Source organism: Fundulus heteroclitus, chromosome 3 (assembly GCF_011125445.2).
Source record: "Fundulus heteroclitus isolate FHET01 chromosome 3, MU-UCD_Fhet_4.1, whole genome shotgun sequence".
Taxonomy (NCBI): domain Eukaryota; kingdom Metazoa; phylum Chordata; class Actinopteri; order Cyprinodontiformes; family Fundulidae; genus Fundulus; species Fundulus heteroclitus.
In genome coordinates this window covers 33,075,805-33,099,499 of record NC_046363.1, presented here as the reverse complement: position 1 = coordinate 33,099,499, position 23,695 = coordinate 33,075,805, and the positions used below count along the sequence as shown (strand labels likewise).

The following is a 23,695-nucleotide window of genomic DNA, read 5'->3' as shown; positions in this document are numbered from 1 at the left end:
CTGTGAATACGTTACGACACCTATCCAGGAGTCTTTGTCAAATCTGGAGGCGGTTGAGCCAAACTGCAGCTCAATGGCTCAACTGCGAGCGTCTCCTGGATAGGTGTCAAAACATATAAAAAAAAAAACTAAATGAAAGTCCAGTTGCCTTCAGTTTCAGCCTGCTGTAGCCGCCATGAGTCAGATGATGGAGAATACGTAGTTTCTAATTCAGATGTGAAGTGGAGAGTGATGCAGAGTTTCATTCGTTGAGCTCAGTCTGCCTAGTGAGTGGTGTGTAAATCCTACAAATGTCCTCTTTAACATTGTATTTCTGATTTTTTGTCATCAGAGAGGCACAGTATTGGTTGAAATCTTCCAGCGTTGCATACAGCTTACAAGAATATGAGAGACTTTGTGTCTTAAAGTCAAGATAATCAACAGATCCTCAACAAATCACTTAGCTCTTCAAGAAGTTCAAATCAGCCTCTTTGTTTATTCTATTGAAGATAAATAAACAGACAATTGCACTACAGCAAATGACCAGAAGGACAAATCCAGTAAATCATTGACACAGAAGAAATGCACAGCCTAAATAAATATAGAATGTAATTTGAATGTAATTGGTAATTAATTAATTAATTTCTTTATGTAAAGATGCAATCACTTACTAAACACAATAACTGGATGTACCAGTGTTGGCACCAAGCTTTTATGATTACTGGCAATGAGTCTCTTACATAATATTGGAAAACTTTTAGCCCCTTTTTTTGGCAAAAATGTGTCAATTCTGTTGGTCTTTTATGGTCTTCATTCCGTTTTTTTTTTTTTTTTTTTTTTTTAGCATTAACAGAGTTTTAAGGTCACGTTACAGTAAAACAATCAGATTTATGTCCAAACTATGAGGAGGAAATAGGGTTTTCAAAAATAATCAGTCTCAAAATAATTGATTTTGAAAACATCACTTATATGATATGCATTTGGGTCAAAATTGACACTAAATGCATCAACTAAAAACATCACAGCTGTATATAGAGAGTATATCTGTATATGTTCCTAAATTTGTTATAATAGGGGAGTGACATGTTGCTTTTAAGGTCTTCTCACATACTTCATGTTGTCAGGCAGGTCCTACTTAAGGAATATCTTATTTCTACACATCTGGAAGAGACCAGGCTTGAATGCAACCAGACTTGAATTTAGCTTGTGGCTATCACACTTAACTCATGATTTAACAAATGGCAGGGTTCTTTTTCAACTTTTTCCTGGCTGGTTTACTTAAATAATTTACCCTAATAAATGAAATAATCCCTTTAAAACTGCATTTTGTATTTATGTAGGTCATTCTGTCTGATATAAAAAAAGTTTTATGATCTGAAACATTTAAGTGCAGAAAAATAGCAAATCTAATGATCACAAGCTTTTTTAAAGCATAGTAAAAGTTTTAAATTATATGTTGATGTTATAAAAGAAAATATAGCTTAATGTGAGCAATTCAAATCCAGCTGCATCAGTGGAGAAATATCAAGAGAAAGAGAAATTTCCTTGCAGGCAATCTTGGAATAATATGCAAGGAGAGAGAAAAAAATGTGATACAGCCATGCTGGGATCATTATAATATTCTTTCAGCATACAAAGTTTTTCTTGAGCTTTAAGGCATAAGGGCTGACGTTAGGTGAGCTATGAATATGTTTAGCCAGCGTGATCCTCCGTATGGTGTAAGAAGGTCACATCATTCAGTCTTAGAGACAGTTTTGTTTCCTTGTTAATGCAGGCAAGAAACACACCGCAGGTGAACATGACAGCAGAGTTCCTCCTGACACTTAATGATGGGGCTTTACAATGCAAAAGTGGAAAAAAAAATAAATAAAAAAAAGAAGAAATCACATCTCATAGCTATCCAAAACCCATTGGCTTTTGCTCAGCATGATGTTTGTATTGGCTGCGTACGTGAGCTCTATGTTGTGGTGCGACTTGAAATAAAACAACATTTGGAGACAGAAGTGGGTCACTTAAATTAGAAGAGGAGAACAAGACGCACTCGTGCAAACCGTTTCCTTCTCCAACAGGGAAAGCGACTAAGATTATGGTATTTTTAAGGCGCTACTTCGGAAGACACTGAAGGACATAAATAAAGATACAAGTTTTAAAAGGGTTGCGGTGAGCTAGAACAGGAGGATTTCACCTCCCACATGTCAAAAGCTAGAGGTGAAGTGGATTGAAGTCTTTGACAGTTTGATTTCTTTGTCCCAGAATAACTATAAGCAGCTAACATAAAACTGCTCCCCGAGGAAAACCAAAAAAACAACAACATTTCAGCTGTAAGAAAACATATGACTTTATATCAGCAAACGTTTATTTTTAGTGTGACAATTTTGACCCCTTTGTTTGTCGTTTGACAGGATTGTAAAGAGTAACTCATATAGCTGTTATAATTTATTGTCTGATTCTCAATTTTTTTTCCCTGTCCAAACCGAAAAAAAGAAAAGGCTCTTTTCACTCATCTTTTCTCTCTCCCCAACCACCAATTATATCCAGAGTAAAGATCCTTTTCATAAACCACATTCCTCAAAACTTGCCTCATTACAAATGAGGGATTGCTCAAGCTTTCAAATTTGAAAAGAAAATTCACCAAATATGTTTATATCTCTTTTCACTCTAGTCATTCATTCACTTGAAAGCATAACAAAATTTTATATAAAATATATATTTTTTTTATAAAATGCAGTGTTTTTCTGATCGTTTGGAGCAACAATTAAAAGAAAAAACAGTTTATTTAATCTGAATAAACAATAAATATGCTCAACTAAGCCAGGTAACATCAGGTAGAACGTAATTTTATCTTTCCAGGAAAGAAGGAACCAAGCGTTAATGAGAGTTTGTGCGGTGTGATAACTCCTGTGATAAAGACGGTTTTGCGTGAAGCTATGTCTAAACACCCCCATGTGCAGTCTTCTGACGCATGTTGCATTTATTGTATCCCATTATTATTGATCTGAACCAGAGACTTTAACCTCTTGCTCCCCCTGGGAGTACCACTCATTCCATCTTTCAATGAGATTCCAACTTTCAGACTATCTAACTTTTCCCCCTCAGCTTCCACGTTTCACTTCTTCACACACTCCACCTGCTGCTGAGCGGCGTACGAACGCGCAGCCCTCCCCTCTTCCTCACCTTCAGTGATCACACTTGCTTGCTTTCTTTGCCTCCTCTTTTGCTCGCTGATGATCATTTGAGCTCTCTGCAGGCTGCTGCCTGCCTCTCTCCCCGCTGCCTCAGCTCAGCCCACGGGCAATTTTCACACAAGGCTGATTGAATTTATTCTCCTTCCCTCTGCAAGTCTGCCTTCGCTGTTCACTGTTTTTGCTAAAAGCACGAGGCAAGAAGTTCTCGTCGCCGCACACATATACGTGCATGTAAATGGACAGTGACGAATGAAACACGCGAGGCACGTGCGACCGCTAATAAGGCCGCAGGAAGGAAGCAAGGGGGTGTGTGGAGAGATTTTGTCAAACGTCTAGAAAAAAAAGGGTCAAAAGATCAAGATCCTAAAAAGCAAGAATGTATGTTGATGAATGCAAAAGCTACGGAGACTTGAAAAGATTTGCGACACAGAACAAAGGGGTGTTATAGAGGAAAATACTGTATGAAGTTTGCGAAGAGTTTAACCAAAGTTAACACCCCAAAAAAACAAAAACAAAATTTTAGAAATTAAATCTCTGCAGGTTTAAAGATCTCACATTTGACCAGTCATCATTTTAATGGTTTGAATTCAAAATATAGCTGAGGTCTGAGAGTTTACTGGATAAAACAACCAATTGAAATCGTTCATCTGCTCTCAGTGAGTGTGTGTATGAATACTCCCGCGCCGTGAGCTGAATAAATTTCTAATAAAACGCGAGGACAGAGGCATGAACTTTGAAATGTTCTCGGAAATGCTTTTAGTACTCTGGTGGTGGTGGGGGTATAAGTACAATTTGAATGATAGCAAATTCAGTCAGAACAGCAATATTGTGCAATAGCCAACTGTTTGCAAATTGAATGATAATTTTGGCATCTCAAATGACTAGCCCTTCCTGAGCAAAACTTTTTATCACCGATGAAGCAGCGCACAAATGAACGCTGAGCTCTTTCCAAACCTACTGTGGATGTGTAATTTACACACTAAACAGCAGCAATGAACCAAGAGGTCTCATGAATGAATAAAAAAGTCATTTTTCATTGTTATTTTGTGAGTAATTCACGGAGGAAAGGCCCAACTGGGCAATAGATGCTGCATCACTGCTAAACAGTAATCTAAAATCCTGCAACGTTGTGCATTACAATGATTTTTGTTGGTTCCAATACAGATCAGAATCAATTATCAAAGATGCTCTGAAACAAGTTTTTTTTTTGTCTCTGATCAGATGCTTACATCTGAATTGATCTGACAACAGTGACAGTTTCAGCTCAGTGCTGTGTTCGGTCTTGGCGATGTATGAAAATGTAAGGTAGACCACTCGGGTACCGTCAGTTCTACGGCTGATTTTTTGCACGCTGGGTTTTTAAATTATCAGTAAAGGGCGTTACTGACAAAGCTTCTTATCCTTATTAGTGATCTACTGTCCAAGTGTAAGACTGCTGAACCCCAAGCAAGGTAGACAGACATTTTTTTTACAATAAGAAAAGATTTTTGTGTGCAGCTTGCAAACCAGTAACTTAATTTGTCCACATTACCTTGCTTATTGAATTTGGGTTTTAATTTCAAGGTGAGGACGTGTGCTGTCGCTTCCTGCCTATGTCTATGTGACCTTTTCTGCCTGCTTTGCCTGCCATACATCCACAAACAGGATTTACTGTAAGATAGAGACATTTGTCAATGTGTATTTGCTTTGAACCTCGTAAAACATCTTGACAAGTGTTTCTCTCGCTCTTAAACTGAATGCTGTCTGTGCATATACGGCTAAAACAGAGTAAACATGCTAAGCTTATTGCACTGCAGAAAAACAAGAGCGAGAGCAAGACGGGAGTTTTTGAAGACTGTAGTTTTGAGTGCTGAGTCAAATCTAGGATAATAAACAAATGATAAAGCTCTGCAAGTCTCAGAGGAGGTGCTGCTAGAATATTTACACCCCATCCTGTAGAAACCGGTTGGGACAAGTAAGGACAAAAAGAAGAGGAGATACTACACCGATATAGATCTCACTGCTGAGTTGTAGTACAGATTAAATGTTGTTGTTGTTTTTTCACTTTAAAGCAACCAATAGTTAAGCACATAGATAATATTGATGTTAACGTCTATAAAGCCTTACACTGAAACTCTGTATTTGCTAATGATAGGAACATCTTAAGCATTTTGTCGTTGTCAGGCAAAAAACCTGGCATCTCCATTTTTATTCATTTTCTTTTCTTCTGGAAATCCCTCTATTAATCGTGTTTAACATCTGTCTTATTGAAAAGCACATGATTTTGAAAAGAATGTATAAATTTACATTTAGAAAGATTTTTTTCCCCCCTCAAAAGTTCAACTTTGGGATTGTTGAGATTTACAATGGTGCTAATAATGTTGTTAACCATCCAGCAAAAAGGTACATAGGAAATAAATAAGCCATTTTGACTTAACCTGTCGATTACTTGATAAATAATAATAATACTAATAACCTGCTGCGACATCACACCATGTGTATGTATTAGGCACGGGCCAATATGAAATTATCATTGGCTGATAAACTTGAATAATCTGCACGGTATCAATGTATCACCTCTTGGGCGCACACACACACACACACACACACACACACACACTTACACCAAAATAAAAGTATTACAGGATTCTACAACGTTTATTTGAAAAAGAAAACCAACAATTATTCCTACTGGTGCTAAATCAACCTTCTGATTAGTTAAAGTACTAATAAGACGTTGCCGTTAAGCCGCAGAGTGTCATAAACGTGATAATGTCAACATGTCCTCCATGTATTAGCTACTGCTAAAGCTAATCGCTACAATCATTGTCTGAAATGGTCTTTGGCACTGTTGTCAAGTCAGCTTGTTTTTTTTTCTTAAGTCGTAGTTTTTTTTGGGGCTCGTTACTCAACGTGCAAGTCACTTATTTGGGCTATAAACACCAGTAAAGAGAAAACTCCACCCATTCAAGGACTTTAGCTGGCATTTTACTAAAATCACATTGTGTCCCAGAAACAGTATGATGGAGATTTGTAGCCGTTTATATACTGTAACCTATAGGTTATAACATTATGCCTTTAACCGGCTCATGGCTAGAGTGTATAAGGAAAGAAATAACACCAAGCAGCACAAATTATGAGTTTACCTCTTTAATGCAGCAAAGTCAAAAACATACTGCTTTTAATAAAACTTTTTAGCGGCTCTCATAGTGCAGCTAAAATCTGTTACTGCAGTCTTCCAGGATTTTCTTCACTGTAAATCTCAGGAAGTCTACAAAAGCTTAAATTTCTTGAAATGTCTTTCTCTGTTGGGCATGGAGCCTGCTTTGATCAATGATAAAGTCTCTGCCAGTGTGCCACAAGGCTAAGAAGCTCCAACGGCTGCAAAAGGCCAAGACCTGTATTCTTCACCAGGGCAATAAAGTAAATGCATCACCTGTTCGATGATCTTTATTGCTGTCCCTTGAAAACTCACCTCCAAGTTCTTTAGCTGTGTTACTTCACCCTACTCTTTCAGCGTTCGCCGAGTTAACTTGTCTATGCCCAGACAGCTCTTCCTCTTCCCTCACCCATTCTATAAATCCCAGAACTTTAAACCAATGTTTCCAAGTGGTAACTGAACCACTTCCATTTTCTGTTTAAAAAAAGTTGCTAAATGCAAACACCTTAGAAACACTAGTCACCTTCCATAAGAGCTGTTTAAGACCAAGTCTCCTACTGCCCATTTCCTTTCTGAACTGTGTGAATAAAGGCCACTTGTGACACAAAATATTAGAGAAAAAAACAACAACAACAACACAGTACCGCCTACACTAATTGCTAATTCTGTCAAAACCATTGGACCTCACCAGGAAGTTATGATGATAGATGATAAGAGAAGTGGGAGCAGCAGCTGGACCCCTTTGAACAAGACATTCGGCGCACGGACCGTTTCCATAAAGACCAACTATTAGCCCTCTGGGGCGGCAAGAAAACACACACATTAAAAGTACATCCCACACGGTCAAAACAACAGGAGGTTATTAATGGTCAGGTGTTGCTGCCGTTCTGCTTCAAGCACTTCTCCGGCAAAACTGTGTCCCACAAGGAGCCATAATCATCTATCGCTCCCCAGCAATCATTTACAGCAGCACCAGCTGCCCAATATCCTCTGGTCAAAGTGGATCCACAATCTCATAATAGTCTTCTGCACGGTGTCTCAGCTGATTTAAGTCTCGGCAGCCGGTGACAGACCTTCAATCTGTTTGGTTTTATCATCCGAAATGAACGGCGGGCTGCTGCTGAAAGTCTCTAATGGGGGGAATCAAGGGAAGAGTGTGTGATCTGGTGGCCATAAATCCGGCTCTGAGTGACCCCTCGCAGAAAGCACATGAAGGAACCACGTGATGGATATCCGCACGGGGTAAAGGGCACCCATAGGTTTGTTAGTAACTCAAGACGGGAAAGGATGGCGATGTGCAACAGTGAAAGTCAGAATGTAAGAGAAAAGAAAAGCTACAATATGGAGGAAAAAGATGACGATCAATCAAAGGACCTAAAATAAGAGTTAAAAATAGGTTTTTATTCAATTGTGCTTGAAATCTATGACAGGATTCGTTTGAGTGACGGGGTAAGATGAAGGCAATCTTTAAAGAAAAAGGTCTTTTTTTTTCACATGTTCATTTTAGAAAGGGCCATCAGAGATCTCATATACAGAAATGTTCTCAGAGCGGTGAAGAAAATTGAGGAATATCTTCTGCATGACTTTAATGGCAAGCAAATGTGGAATAATGGATCCGACAATATATTCTGCTCTGGTAATGTATTCAGATTTCAGTCATTCAGTGGCAGTGGACGATTTTACGCTGCTCTCTCCTCAACTCAGCCGGACTGCAAATCAATGTCCATTAAAGCGGCTGAATGTTCATATGTCACTGCATCTTCGTTCCACCAACGTTGCTTCGGCGCAAATCTCCCGTCTCTTTCCTCTGACTGCAGTGTTCGGAAACGTGCAGCTGCAGAGGATAAAACGTGCACGCTCCAGAAAGGCTACACATGCTCATTATGGCGACACGTTGACCTCCACTGACTTCACAATATTCTGATAATGAACTCTAGTGCTTTGTAGTTGTCAGAGGCAATTTTAAACCATTATTTGTCCTGCCAAAGAGTGGTCACAGTTCTTTTCAGGCAGAGCCAGGTTTAGCACCCGAGAGCTGCACGGCTTCATATCTGAACACTGTCTAACAGCGGGCTGCCGCTCCCAGCAGCTTCTCTCAAATGAATGTGACAGCTTCAAGGACAGCTCTTAAATTCAAATAAAGTACTCAAATTAGATTTCTTTAAACTTAAAACTGCACTATACACAGAATATATACTGCTCATTGTGTTGTTAAGCCATATCTCTCTCTGTCTCTGAATATATATATATATATATATATATATATATATATATATATATATATATATATAGTTTCAGGTTGAATTCGCTACAAAAATATTTTGTACAATTGTCTTCCAATCAGTGTTTACTTCATCAAAAGGTTGAGAAAATTTAGAGCTGTATAACTGAGATCCTTAAAATAATGTTGCATTGCTTGATCATTGTAGCATTAATAACATTGCTAAAATATAACACTTTCACTCTTCCCCTGCTTATTTACAAGAGGCAGAAAGTAAGAAATCAACAGGCAGGCAAGAAACATTAAAAAAAATATATAATTTGAGACCTTAAGGAAAGCTATTGTACAAAAAAATACTTCTCAAGTGCCTCTGTTTTGAACTGAGTCAGATACAAAATAAAAATAAAAACTATGCATGAGCGAGCCAGCTGAGAAACACTGTACAGCAGCATGTGAGGAGATAACTTCAAGAGCTACTTTTTTTTTTTTTACTCTGTGAACAAAGGAGGAACAAGTGAAACCTTAATCAATCTGGCTAAATTCACAAGTGTTCAACAAACTCTCTCAAGGTCTTCTGGAGTGTATTAGTGAAGCTGTAGAGCTCCCAAAGCGAGGTTGTAGTGGCAGGATCGGCTGTTATGAGTTGAGGTTGTGGTGGCAGTGATGGTAGTGTGTCCATGGGGGGGTGGGGGAGAGGGGGGGGGGGAATCAGTGGTTGAGAATTTTAAAGGAACGGACTAAACTGACCCGATGATTAAGCTGCAACCCCAGCATCCTTCTAGTGTAATCTAAAACGACACTCTGACGCTGCCTGAGTGTCACGCTGGGTTGGGCCACAGGGAGAGGGGGGACTGCTGATGTATGTATATGGTAAGATATTTGTGACAAGGTGTTGATGGCAGACAGAGCGTGAAAGAGAGGAGTGGTACGTTTCAAGGATAAGGAGAAGAAGAAAATAGATGTGGCGAGAACTTGATGCACAGCAACATCATGGTTGCCTTCACACTGAAGAAGGCCCTCTCTTGCCGGCTGTTTAATGAGTGGAAAACATCTTCATGCAGGGTGAACGAGGCGTCAACGCATTTAAAATTGTTTCCACGTTGCCTCACGTCAAAATAAACTCTCACCAGATCCGATCTGAACGAGACATTCTTGTGTGGTGTAATGTTGCAACAACTCTTGTTCGGTTCTTAATTCCAGCCGCTTCACGGCGGCTAATTAAAACCAGCTCAACTTTTGAAACATTTAACCCAGGATACAGGAAAATTGTTTAAATCGCTGACTGCGTAACATCTCCGCAAGCGCCACGACATCAGCTCATCCATTAATCATCGGCTCGGTCTTTTAATATCCCAAGTTACACGCCACCAATTTATCTGACCGAATCTCTGGAGATATGAATTTAAACAGGCAAACTTATGGCTGCTCATTTAATCCACTTTTAACAGCTCTACAGTTTATAAAATAACCATGAAATAGACGATTATGACCATATAAAAACACAAAAATTGTTTTTGTTAAGGTCACAAAAAACCTTCGAGTAATTTTCTTTTAACAAACTGTCTTTCTTGTACAACCACACAACCCAACTGTGGCTATCTAGTAAAAACACGGTCGTTTTTAACCAAGTGGGAACAGGATTTAATTTATAAAACAAAAATTGATCTATAGTTTCAACCAACATCGTCCATATTAAATCCTCAAATGTGGTCACAACCCATAGCAATTCTTTTGTCTAATTAGTGGCAGTTAAAAAAAATAAAATAAATCCCTCAAACGTGAACGAGCTTAATTGTAGGAGTTTCTCGCTGGCAGTTTGGTGACGCGTTGCGTCTCACAAACACTCTGCTGTCATGCTCACACAGCTTGCTCATCATTCAAACCACCGTGCTGGTTGGAGATGAAGGGAGCAGCGGATCTCACCAGAGAAAAAGGACAACAGACATCAATTAATCTTACCTCCTCTCCTGTCAGGTAGTATGCCGAGAGCAACCCGCCGACGTAACGGATGTTCACCTCAAAGAGCGATGCCTCGCCGTTCTGTTCAACCGAGAGAGAGAGAGAGAGATCAAAATGTCAAAATTTCATAATTCAGCTAAGACCTAAAGTTGGGGATAAAGCAGTGATATTACGGGAAGAAATAAGCACATTAGCAAGTCTTCGTCTCGTCTCTCAAGCTGTTCTTGGTTTTGAGACTCTCTGGGGTTCACAGCAGTCCAGATGTGAAGATAAATATTTCACGCAACATAGACTGTACAGTCTCTAAAATGTATGATGATGTGAGCTAGTTTGATCTCTTCCAGGTGTTCTGACTCGCATTGAACAACTCTTCCCTCCATTTCCAAGATGTATCTGGCAGATGTAACGCATGTCAAAGGAGTCTCGTGCTAAAGATAAAATTAATTGTGCCATTTCTCCAGTTTGCACTGCAAACCTGGCTATGATTGTTCACTCTTCTAGTTCAGGGACCAGTTGGTTGACCCTAAACCTGGATTTTGAATTTAAGTGTGGAATATATAGCAGTGGTCAAAAAAAAAAAAAAACAGATCCAGTAAACCTGAATTATAAAATAAAAACCAGTGATCACATTCGTTCTCTGTGCATAATAACACAATATCATCACTATACATTAAGTTGAATTTTGCTGTAATTTTCTTGTCGTGGTTTAAGGAAAAAAATATAAAAGCCTGTAGAACTTTTAAATAGTGCTATGAAAGACACAAAAGCTGTCTTCTTCAGACAAAAACAGATGCAAATTTTGATTAATTTTGGAATTGTTGGGGAAATAAAATAAAAATTTGTTTAGATGAGTTTTCTATATGTTCGCTTTAAAGGTTGTCGGTTAGATTTCTAAAATGATAAATCAACAGAAAAAAAATTAATCTGCTAAAGGAGGAAAGGTAACAAAACTGGTGTTATTTGGGGGTACAACACTTGCATAAAGCAAAACGGCCGTAATGAGCCCATTTTGCATCATGTGTTGTTCCTTGTATTAAATGTTATTTTTTTTCTTTAACTGGAACCGTCTCATTCTTTTGCAAACATGTTGAAAAAGTTAGCAGAGATTTGTCAAATGTTGATAAGATGCACTAACCCTCTTTTTTATGATATTCATCCAGGTTTCTGAGGTTGGGGGCAATGTTGAGAACCGGCATTAGAACCGTGAAATAATGCTTTCAACTTTAATATTCTACGTCTCCTGGGAGACATCCTGTCCAAGAGAACATTGGAATTGCATGAAGTGTTATTTCTGCACAAACATACAAATATGCTTCCTTAAATAATAAAATTAATTTATTTCAAAGCAAACTTTTTTTTTTTTTTCATTTCCGGAAATCCGCAGCTGTATAAGCACCTAGAGCCCCACAGCAGAGTGTCACTGGGCGGTTTCTGCACCAGTAAACAGAGAGAGATGTGAGTCACTAGAAGAAATATCCTCCAATAAAACAGAGTAAAAGCTAATAGCGAAATACACAACATATAATTTTTAATCAAGACACAGACCCAAGAATTTAACAGAAGTTAAATAGCTCTGCAAAGTCAAAATGGTGAATAAAATGTTAATCGTACATCAATAGTCAGTATTGGTATTGGTTATTTATTATAGTATTTGTTATTTATCAAATCAGGCTCTGATTAGCATCATTTTTAGTCAACACTATGGCTGCGATAGTGGTTACACTTTGATTTTCTTCAGTGAAACAGCTAAAGGGATACAATGTTCAGTATGTTGGTATTACAGACTAAACGAGAGTTCATGCTGAATCCCCATGACAGCAAGTGTTAATTAGGAAATTCTGCTGTATTCCTCAAAGCGCACAATTCGACCCCATCCTTAATCATTAGTCACTGTGGGGATAAGACCGTCGAGGTGAACCTCTGCTTGTGAGAAAGTCTCTCAAACCACCAGGCTCCCTCGGCCTCTCCTTCTCTCTTTGTGTGCTTGTTATAAAGAAATCTCGCTCTCCAAAGACATCTAGAGGCAAGCCAACTTTAAAAAGTCAGCCCAGAGAGGCGAATCCATGTAATCATGTTCCCCAGTGCTTTGTCTCCTCTTTTGTCTGAGAGTCTCCTGCAGCTGCAGGGTGGTATTGATTAAAGAAGAGCAAGTTCACTAGCTAAAACTGATTTTGTTTCGGTGCTGTGCGATGTAAAGAGTGCTTTAAAAATGTTTTAAACTGAAACGTCACAGATAATAGGCAAGGCAAGTTTATTTATATAGCACTTTTCAGTAACAAGACGATTCAAAGTGCTGTACATGAACAGAATTGTTGTTATTCATAATAAGACATACGCTAAGTAATACCATGTGTTCTGACTGCATTAAGTCAAAAATTATTGGGCTGATATCTAACCATTTACATGCCAGAAATAGGATCTTTTTAGACATCTTCACTTACTCAGAGTCTGTCCCTTTCCACAACTACCAATAACCACATGTATCTGATGAAATCTAGCAAAAAAAAAAATCTATGAAATGCACTGCATTGCTACTTTAACATGACATCCCTGACGTTGATTTTCTTTTTGATCCAAATATGAAATAAGAGGTAACACCGCATATGTTTCTGTATGTCTCCATAATTACTGCCTCTCTTGATCGCTGAGAGGATGAAGCAGAATGGTACTTATTGACTTGGAGACCCATTGAGAAGGAAATTGCCATTTCAAGTGTGGATGAGGAGGAAACTGTAATTGGGTGCCAAAAAGGGCAATTTGCTTCACTTTGAAGCATATGATCAAGACGGGAATTCATTCACATATATTCATCAGCTCGCATTATTCTCCATATACATTTTCACTTAAAATGACATGCCTAAGTATAAAGTATGGAAGGGAACTATCAGAACTCGTCTACTGTTAGGGTAAAAATCCAGCGTGTTGGTGTTTGGACCAACATACTTGATGTTGCCAGAGAAACTTTGCTCCCGACACTTCCACTACACCTGTTGACTTTCTTGCTGAGAAAGAAAATCATTAAAACAAATGTTAATACGAAGCTATGGTGGTTCCGTTACTTCTCTAAAAAAAAAAAAAAATTAATTAAAAAAAAGTTTTTTGTTATGCATTTTTAAATGGAGCACAGATAACTGAAACAGAAATTTACAGTTCAAATTACCTTTTTTACTGCAACCTCACTAAGGTGGTAGGGGCTAATCACAGCACTTCACTGAAGATATTATGCTAAATATTTTTTTAGGATTATGTCTGTTTATAATGTATGAAAGAATTCTAGTCAAGGATTTATTTAGCTCATTCCTTTGTTTTTCCTACGCATGTCTGTAATGTTTTTCGTTCATGTACAGCACTTTGAATGCCTTTTTTTTACACAAAAGGGCTAGATAAATAAACTTACCTTACCTTACATGGTTTTCAAAGTATTTCTCCAAATCCAAATCTAACAAAAACACCCAAAACGTTGCACACCTATAACTAAAAAAAAGGCACGTAGGAAAAGCATTTCCAGAAGTCAAAAGATTTAACCTCTGCAGACTGTTAAACTTGTAAGACTTATTATGCAACATTCTGATCTCGGATCAAATCCTCATAAACTGTACTGATGTTTTCTGTTGTAACATGACCAAATATAAAAATCTTAGTGTTTGTTAGTCTGATTATAGGACGAAATTGCAACCAAATTTCAAAACGTATTGCCCTTGCTGATGCAAGAGTGAAAATCTGTAAATAATAAACACGTTTTTATGTTAAATGTGACGCTTGGATGTAGGGCATTGTTTACCATTTCCCCCTCTAATTAAACACCTTTTAGACTCTTTAGAAACGATGCATCTAAACGGAGAAGTGAAGTAGTAATGACACACTTTAATCATCAGAATCCCTTTTACTTACTTTGCCCCTATGTTCAAGAAGGAGGTTTTATGTCTTTCCTACCCTTCCCGTGTGTCATACAGCTGTATGGTTCAGGTAAAACAGCAGGGCTTTTGTGTAAGCGAGGCGCTATAAAGTCAGCAGGCTGGTGACACTTCCTGAGACAAAGCGCCGCCGCCTCTGGCAGGGCAGCTGAGCTGTCTTGCCAACCCAGAAATGAGTGGCCGGTTCTGTAATGGCGGTCCGATGGCAGTGATTAGGAATAGAGTGTCTATTTATCATGAGTGATTGTGGCTCTCAGCAAGATATGCACAAGGTACAGTGAGAGGAAACGGGTGAGCTGACACAGGTCTTGTCAGTCAGGCTTTCGCTTCCCACAGCAACCGCGATAAATCACTGAGAAAGCATTGTGAAAGTCTCCCATTCTTACTGATCTAAGGCTTTATCACGTAAAAAAAAAAAACAGGCATGTTGACTTTTCTTTGTGCTTTAATTTGAGTCTAATGTTGTATTTTTCCAGGAACAGTCGGGACAACGCTTTACTGCAAATGGGGTAACTGTTCAGACTAAAGACCCCAAAGCTCTGACAACACGGTAAAACAAGATCTACGTTGAAATGAAATGGATTGGTGTCACGTCACAAGGCAAGATTCCCAGAGAGAAGATGGAAAACAAAGCTGAAATCCTCTGAAAGGATGTTTTTTGTATGATTAAATGATAATGCTAGATTTATCTCTGCTCTGCAGAAGATAAAATCTAATACATGTGCAGGAAATAGGAGCTTGAGGCATTTTCCTAAACAATCAGGTGCCATTCAGGTTTATGGTCACCATTATTGATTATTGCATTTTACCGTGGTCTACAAAAGTATTTACCTCCCTTAGCGTTTTTCATGTTTTGTCGCTTCACAATCAGGAATTGAAATGTATTGTTTGCACAATATCATATACAGCACATGCCTACAACCTTGAAGATGTAATATTTCAGTGTGATGCAAACAATAAAAAAGGAAAAAAATGGAAAACGTCAGAGCACTTAACTGTTCACCTCCTTTTGCAGCAATTACAGCTACATGTTATTTTAGATATGTCTCTATCAGCTTAACACATTTTGCCACTGGGAATTTTTTTTCCCATTCCTCAAAGCCAAACTGCTCCAGCTCCTTCATGTTGGATGGTTTTCACTTATGAAAGTGCAGTAATTCATGCAAAACGAGCCGTGGCCAATCATTGAATGCATAAACTCTACAAAACCAAAAAAGGTTTTTCAGAATGCTCACATTTTTATTCATTCTGTGTAATACTGTAATTTTCTGAAAATGGGTTCTTTAGTTTTCCTTAGTTGTAAGCCATTAACACCAAAATAACTGGATTAAAAGTTTAGAATATATACCTCTGTTTAATGCATCCATGTAATATGTAAATTTTTAAATGAAATTACTAAAATAAGTCAATTTATTAACGATATTATAGCTTGTTGAAATGTACCTCTATATAAAACTAGCACTGAGGTGCTCCTGCAAGCATGAGAATGAAATTTGACAAAGAAATATTTGTATGTTCTGTTTAGTCCTTTTATTAGCCATTTATGGTAAAAAAAAAAAGCACAAGACCTAAATGCTGACAGGTAAAATAAAGCAATCGACTGCATGCTAACCAGCTACCAACAGGTAGTACTACCCTATAAAGAAGAGGAAAAGGTACAATAATCTACTCAATAAGAACATGGGACTACAAGTAATTTTAACTGTTGAATGTTTTGCATTTTGTAACTGTATGCATCGGCATCACTTTAACAACAAATAGAAAAAGTTTTAAATTAAACTCTTACTACAGGTTATCCAGCTGTAAAACAACACACTGGAACATGCCTACTCAGCAACAAAACCTCTTGTGCTGTGGAGCTAAATACGCCACCAACTGCTTACATGCGCAAACAAAGCTTCTCCATATCTACAGTAAGGGCTTCTCTGGGATTTAACTGTATACTTTATGTCCCTCGCCTCTCACTTAAAAATATACCGCAGAAGCAACTGGATACTACTTTTAACAAGGCTTTAAGTATTTAGATTTTCCCAACTAATGAAAGAAAAATTAACATTTTAATGGCTCGACATAATGTAATTGCTGTGCGGGAGGAGCCGCAGCAGAAAAGAAACTTGATTAATGAGGGTAATGACTCATTGGGTAGACCGCTGTCGAAGCTTGTTGGTGTTCTGCTTCACCAGCGCCACACAATGACGCCGACAGTCTTTGCCGCTCAGTTCTCAGCTGATGAGCGTACCACAGTTGTGGCAAAGATATCTGTCGTTGCTCAGCTCAGATCTGCCTGCGAGCCCGATGGCGTGGCTGGCTGCTGCGCTGCTGTGTGCCAAGGCGCTGACTAGACTCTGCACCCGGTGGGGCTTCCTGCTCAGATGTTAATGCAATGATTTACCGCTAATAAAGAGGCATAGTTGTCACTGGGCAGATGACTCTCAGCATTGCCGCCATCCAGGTTTCCACAAGCTCCCAGAGTTCAGATCCCAATTAGACCAATGTGACAGAAAAACATTACCCAATGAGCCGAGGCTGAAAATTAAGCGGATGATTGCCTCTCCAACCAGAGCTGGTGATTCATAGATGCTGTGATTTAACTTAGCGCTGCTAATTAACATACAGAAATCCTGAAAGGGACCAATCTGATCCTGTAACTCCAATCTCAGCCCATGCAGCAGAGCCGACTGCACACTAAAAGCAGCTGCCTCAACCAACAGAGTATCCCAAGGCTGATTTTACTCTATCCAGCCTCTCTTTCCCCCTTTTTGGAGCACAATTATAGTCGTGATCAGTGAGAGAAGTCTATGACTTCAACAACTAAACCTAAGCAATCTACTCCTAATGATGGAGGACTCATATCCATCCATCCATTTTCTTACTCGCACGAGGGGTGCTGGTGCCTATCTCCAGCATTTCGGACTCATCATCATAAGGAAACAAAATGTGGAAAATAATATTACAAATGATAAAAAACTAAACTGGAACCTAACAAGACACAAAGCTAAGATGCCAAATCACTAATTTTTCATTCATTTATGAATGTATGAAGTGCTTTAAAATATCCATATAAGGAGACCAAACACAGAACAATAAAATAATACATAAAATAAAACTTAAAAATATCAAAGAAAAGAGTAATTCAGTTACGAAATGAACATTCTGGATTTAAAAGGGTATGCACAGACAGAAGCATTTTGCAAATAAATGGACGACTCATTTGTTTCCCCCATTAACTTTTCATATACAACAAGGAATATACTATAATAATACCAACAGTATGCCAACATGATTATGTTCCAAATACATAATTTATGGTTAAGATATTTCTTAACCATAACCATTCTTAGTAAGCAGTTTTATCTCAATGTGACTAAATGATCGAACTAGCACTCTTTTTCTAACCTTTCCCAAAGATGAAAAGCACAAGTGCTGCATGGTGATACTTTTGTTCTGTTCGTCCGTCTCCAAAATGTGCAAACGCTTTGAACACGTCATTAAAACCTTGCTCAAAAACGAATGCTGATAATGGGCAGAAAAGTTTAAACATAATTATCTTTGTTTTGAAGAGTGCACTTCCTGCGCAACTCTACGCCTGCGGCTAATCCTGCTGTGCAACGGTAGGATTCTCAGAAGTGACGTCTACTACTTAAGAGGATGATTGCAGCGACGGTAGCTCATCTCAAAACCCATTTTACCGAGCAAGGAATTACAGCTTGTTCACACCAGAACCAATACATGTGTGTTTTCTGCCGAGCTGTTCAGTTTATAGCCTGATAAAATAACTAAACAGTATATCGAATGAAATAATTGTTGTAAATTACAAAAGTCAAATACAACAGTCACTGCAACCTGTCATTAAGCTGCTGCACTATTGCATCAGAGCCTGAATAGGAGAAGAATGTAAACTTTAAAAATAGAAACATAATGAAAACAGCTGTTTCGGGGGTGGCCAGACAACACTGTTGTGGAGAGGTGGTCATCCACATTGGTGGACATCAAACACCGCCTTTTTCCCCTCTGTGTGCACCTCAAGAACACCTTTAGATGAGGTTTTAAGATGGGTTGTTTCAAGTCGGCTTGACCTATTTCTCTGAGCTAAATTCAAACGAGCGTGTTCCTGAGTGTTGTTAGCCTTTTGGAGAACTTTGAACTCAGCACTGATGTTTTTGACTTGACAGGCCAACCATAGCTCCCTCCTTAATGTGATCAAACACATTTGAAAACCAATAAACGATTAGAGCAAACTTTACCTGTTTTTATGCAAAACGGACATTTTTTTGGAAGTCAAAAGCAATTTTTTTTTTTACACATGCATGTTTGTGGTTTAGGCTGTTAGACACAAACACATATATGTCCCCATAGCAGCTTTTTGTTGGTACGTATAAATGACTGTGCACTCTCTTTAAGCTTAGTACAAATAAACGGCCCATGCCCTTGCCATCAAAACTGATCCAATGCTAAGCTGTGTCTGTTAAGTGGTGCTACCCTGCTGCCGGCAGGGAATGAGTCCAGGTTGCGTGTACAACTCCCATAGAATAAAGCTGCAGTTTAAGGCATACAGGTCTCCCCCCCAGCCATTGTACAGATAAGTATAGCTAACATATACCAAAGAAAACATCTGTGTGGCTATGTGAGATATGTTTGTCTCAGCTGGCATGTCTAAACAGATCCAGGATTTTATTAATAAGGAAAACAAATCTTGTGGCGTTTTAACAGTGGCCATATGAAAAAAAAAATTATTTAATCTTGAATGGTAGACTTTTTTTTTTATCCACACTTGTTTTTTTTGTGTTTTTTTTACAGCTAAAGCAGGAAAAAATACAAATGAAAACAGGTTTGGTGCAAATTCTAAAATGTAGTTTATGTAGACAAAAATATTTCAGAAAGTTACATGTTTATCTATGCATGATCTATAAATGATTAAGGGCAATATTTTTTAGAAAATGGATGAATGAAGAGAAAATAATTTATTTTGTTGCCAAATCCCGTTCAGATGCTAGTGAGAATATTAAACAATTCACTTTTAATCTATGTGAAGTGAAATTCCCAAGGCTAAGCTGCTATATAATAATAAAAAAACACTTAAAATTTAACCGCATGCATTCCTAGACAGATGGTAATACGTTAAATGGTGGTAACATTTAATGACGGTTTAACAGGATGAAAAAGATTTTCATCAAACCCTAAAAAGCACCAAAAGAAAAGCATTTAGATAATTAGGACAAAGCACTCCAATGATGAATAATTTATAATCATTTTAAATGAGAGTTTGAATCCACCAAACAATAGGCATGCAGTTTTAAGATGATGTTATACCAATAAACTTGAAATTTTTTTTTTCCACTTTAGACATCCATCATCAGAATGCATTAACATATTCCAAGAGACAAGCATCCACAATTTATTACATTGCTGACTTTAGTGGTATTCTTTGAACCCACGCTTATAAAACAAATGAGAAACTAATCAGAGGGCTTATGGTGCCTCAAGTGAGAAACTTTTTAATTTTTTCAGCAACAGCATGACAGGGAGCTAAAAATATTTTCTGACTTTTTAATTTTTTTCTATTGTGGGAATTAAAGCTGATTTTTTTTTAACGAGCGTTTTAATTGACAGACATTTGACAGTAACGGGCATCTGCTGAAGTACACCAATCTGTCTGCTGCAGTCTTGGTAAATTCTCATGATGCATTTTCACAAACTCTGCTTACCCTCAGTGAATGCCTAATTTTGTCTTAAATCAATAGAGTGTGGTTTAATAGTCCGAGCAGAGGGACGCTAATATGGGCTACTAGCTTATGCTGAGAATCTTCAAATATATGATTCACAGTTTTTGGGGGGGGTTTGTTGGTGGCACTTGCCCTCGAAAACACCGCAATTAATAAGCATACATCATCTCTCTAAACATTATCAAATGGGCACATGGAGAGAAAACTGCATTTACACCATAAACATCCACTAAATGCTTTACTTTGTATAGTAACAGCATGTTGAATAATTAATCAAATACCACCAGGGTGATAAATTATAGCTGAATAACGCCACAACCCAGCACTCCACATCCTGCTCTTTCAGCGGATGCTCTCTTTTTATACATTTGTGGACGCAAATATGCACGCATAGAGAATCACAGCAAGCAGCTCGGCGTGTATACGTTTCTGCGTCCTCCTGGGGAATCCAGCGGCCTCCCCACCACATCTTCCATGATAATGTATGAGCCTCACGGGACGATGCTACGCTCTCACTCTGGGGTTATTATTCACCCTGCTGCAGTCCGTCCTTCTTCTTCACCGCCCCGTGTGAGACTGCCAGCTTCCATCTCCCATCATACACTGTACACACCTCCCACTGTATCCGGCCTCGCTGACTGAGCCGCATCCTTCACTTTTTCTCCACGATGCTGAAAGTTGTTTGCTTCAACACCACCGACGAGAGCGGGACAAAGGCTGCCTTATGGTCTCCTCGTTTATATTGATTATAGAAAACATGTAGCCAGGGTTAAAACCAGAAATTTATACACACTGTATAAAAAGACAGTTAACATTTCTTTTTCCACTGTCTGACCTAGAATCAGACTAAATGTTTCCTGTTCAAGGTAAGTTAGGATTGCACAAATGATTTCTATTTAATATATGCAATGATGAGAGATAACAGAATTTGTTAAGCACTTTATTCTATTTCGAAAGTTTATATAAACCTATACGTGTTTGGAAAAGCCCAGATGGTGATGAAGTGGCAATTGGGGATTAATGGAGACACACCTGTGGATGTATTATAAAGGCTCACCTCAAACATCAGAGACGTCATGAAGAGAAATGTGGACAGATTAAACTGAAATCTAGATAAGACTTTATTTATCCTCCAAGAGGGAAATTGAATCATCGCACCAGCAGGAAGACAATTTAAAGGAAATTATTAACAAAAATAAATAGTGCAAACAAAAATAAAACAAACACTTTAATCTTAAATAATGATACAACAAATATGAGCACTATATACATATAAAGATATATAAATGAGGTGAAACTTAAAGGTATTAGGTAGTTTTGTACTTGTTTTTACACTATGTATAACTTTAAAGTGAACTATGTTGTAAAGCGCTTCGTGACTTTGTATCTGGGAAAGGTGCTTTATAAATAAACCTTACTTGTACCTTTATAGGTTTTTATGGTAGAGTCATATTGCTCATATTGCTGAAGCACCTTCTGAAGAGTTCCCTCATAAACCTTGGCAGCTGGAAACCTGCAGCAGAAGGAGCTGCCCAGAGCGCCCACAGTGTTGTTCATGATGGATGTCCCTCTGGGTCAACGTCTCCCTCTCCCCCACCTTCCCTTTAGTGGGGACAGGGGACAGACCACACCTGAACTGGCCCTCCTGATCAGGTTGTCCGGTCTACTCCTTTCCAGCTCTTTGAAGCTGCTCCCCCTGCAGATCAGTGTAAACCTTGCAGAGGCTACCACATTGTTGCAGAGCATCCTGACTAGAGCCTTTCCTACAGTAAAAGGACCCGAGTGTCCAGAAAAGGTGCAGGCGGCCCAGGCCCTTCTTGTACAGGGTCTTGGTGTGTGTGAACTAGCTAAGGTGACCACCCAGATACTTGTCCAACCCTTGAATGTTCACTGCTGAGGCAGAAGAGGCCTAACCTGACTCATGCCCGACGTATGTTGCTCCGCCTAGCTTCACTCACATACATCTGGGACACCGCCGGTAGAAAGTGATTTCTCCAACCAATTTTATTGTCTGGCCAATCAGGACACAGGGCTGGAGTTTCATAGATGTGACGTAGTGGAGACGCGACCATGATGTGAGACTGTTTTGATAGCAATGGCGGCTCGTTGAGGAAGCAAGCGTTAACATTGATGCTGCTTTTTCTTCCGTGTTGTCCAATCTACCTAATATTGTTTCATTAAAAGAACATCAGAGAACGGCTCTGAAGGCTTTTTTTGGTGGAAACCATGTTTTCGCCCTTCTCCCGACCGGATTTGGCAAGTTTTGTTTTCCGGGGCGCGTCCGCAGCGGATATCTTGTCGGTTAGCGGTTAGCGCAAACCATATTGGGAGGCCTTTAGTCCTCAACGCGGTCGGCCCGGGATCAACTCCGACCCGCGGCGCTTTGCCGCCTGTCTTCCCCCCTCTTCCTGTCAGCTCACTGTCAATAAAACGCGTGCCTCTAGAGCTGCAAACACATAAAAAAAAAATAAAAAAAAGTTTTGTTTTTTTTCCTGCGTCGCTTTATTGAAGGCCCAGCCTTCAATAAAGGCAATTCCTATGGTGGTGTCCCAGATGGATGTGAGTGGAGCTAGGCGGAGCGACATGCGTCTGGCTTGAGTCAGGTTAGAAGTGGCCTTCCTGCAAAAGTCAATCACCATTTCCTTAGTCTGATGACCTTCCTGTACAACAGGAAGGTCATCGTTGGAGAGCTTCTAGAAGTGACAACTGGCAGTGCTGTGTTTGACATCCAAGGTGTAGCGGGTGTAAAGAAAGGAAGAGGGGACTGTTCCTTGTTTTAATACAATCCACTTATTTGTCTTCAGAAGGTGAAAGGTGAGGACGACTGACCTGGGGTTGTTTGGCTGTAACGGCCATTGTTACATTAGGAAGAACATGGCATTATCTTACAAGCCTGGAACACTATCCCAGTTGTGAAGTACGGCGGTGACATCATCATGCTGTGGGTGTGTTTTGATGGAGGAGGGACTGGTGCACAAAATATATTGCATTATGTGGAAGGAACATTATGTAGATATACTTCACTTAGGAAATAACCCAAGGGCTCAGTTTATGTCAGTCCTCATGCAGGATTGTCAAATCTGTCCAGTTATTTCAATACAAGCAAAGTTGTTGCGCACCACCAACATGTTACCTGTATCAGATTCTGCTGACGCACATCTCACAGCAGACGGACGCTGGAAGATCACGCTGTTATTACTGGAGAGCTCAAACTCCAGCTGCTGCTGCAGCTGTCTATGCTTTGTATTATATCACTACGCAACACTTGTTCTGCAATCCCGTACTGCGTACTATAACTCCCAGGGTTCAAAGGTTTGTTACTACTAGAGGTGGGGTAACTTCAACCGCTCAGGACATTTCAGTCGATCATAAGGCATAAAGAATGTGAGGAAATATCAAACTACAAGGATCTTCTGAAAGTGGCTTTTGTCTCTATTAATCGCAAAATTATACCTTTCTTTTCATTCTACCGTGGGATGAATATTTAGCCTAGGTGTAAAGAAATTGCATTCCTCTATCATTTTATATTTCAGTCGACTAAAATTACAGAAAATTCTACCAACTAAAATATAGCA

General features: G+C 39.0%; 1 protein-coding gene across 2 annotated transcripts in view; it reads right to left on the bottom strand.

Moving 5' to 3' along the window:
- LOC105934861 (mannosyl-oligosaccharide 1,2-alpha-mannosidase IA) overlaps positions 1-23,695 on the bottom strand; it is a 261,311-nt gene that overhangs the window by 71,904 nt on the left and 165,712 nt on the right. For both annotated transcript variants that reach the window (XM_036135247.1, XM_036135248.1), the window contains exon 4: positions 10,484-10,564. In XM_036135247.1, coding sequence (XP_035991140.1) covers positions 10,484-10,564 — 81 coding nt within the window. The remainder of the gene's footprint in view (positions 1-10,483; positions 10,565-23,695) is intronic.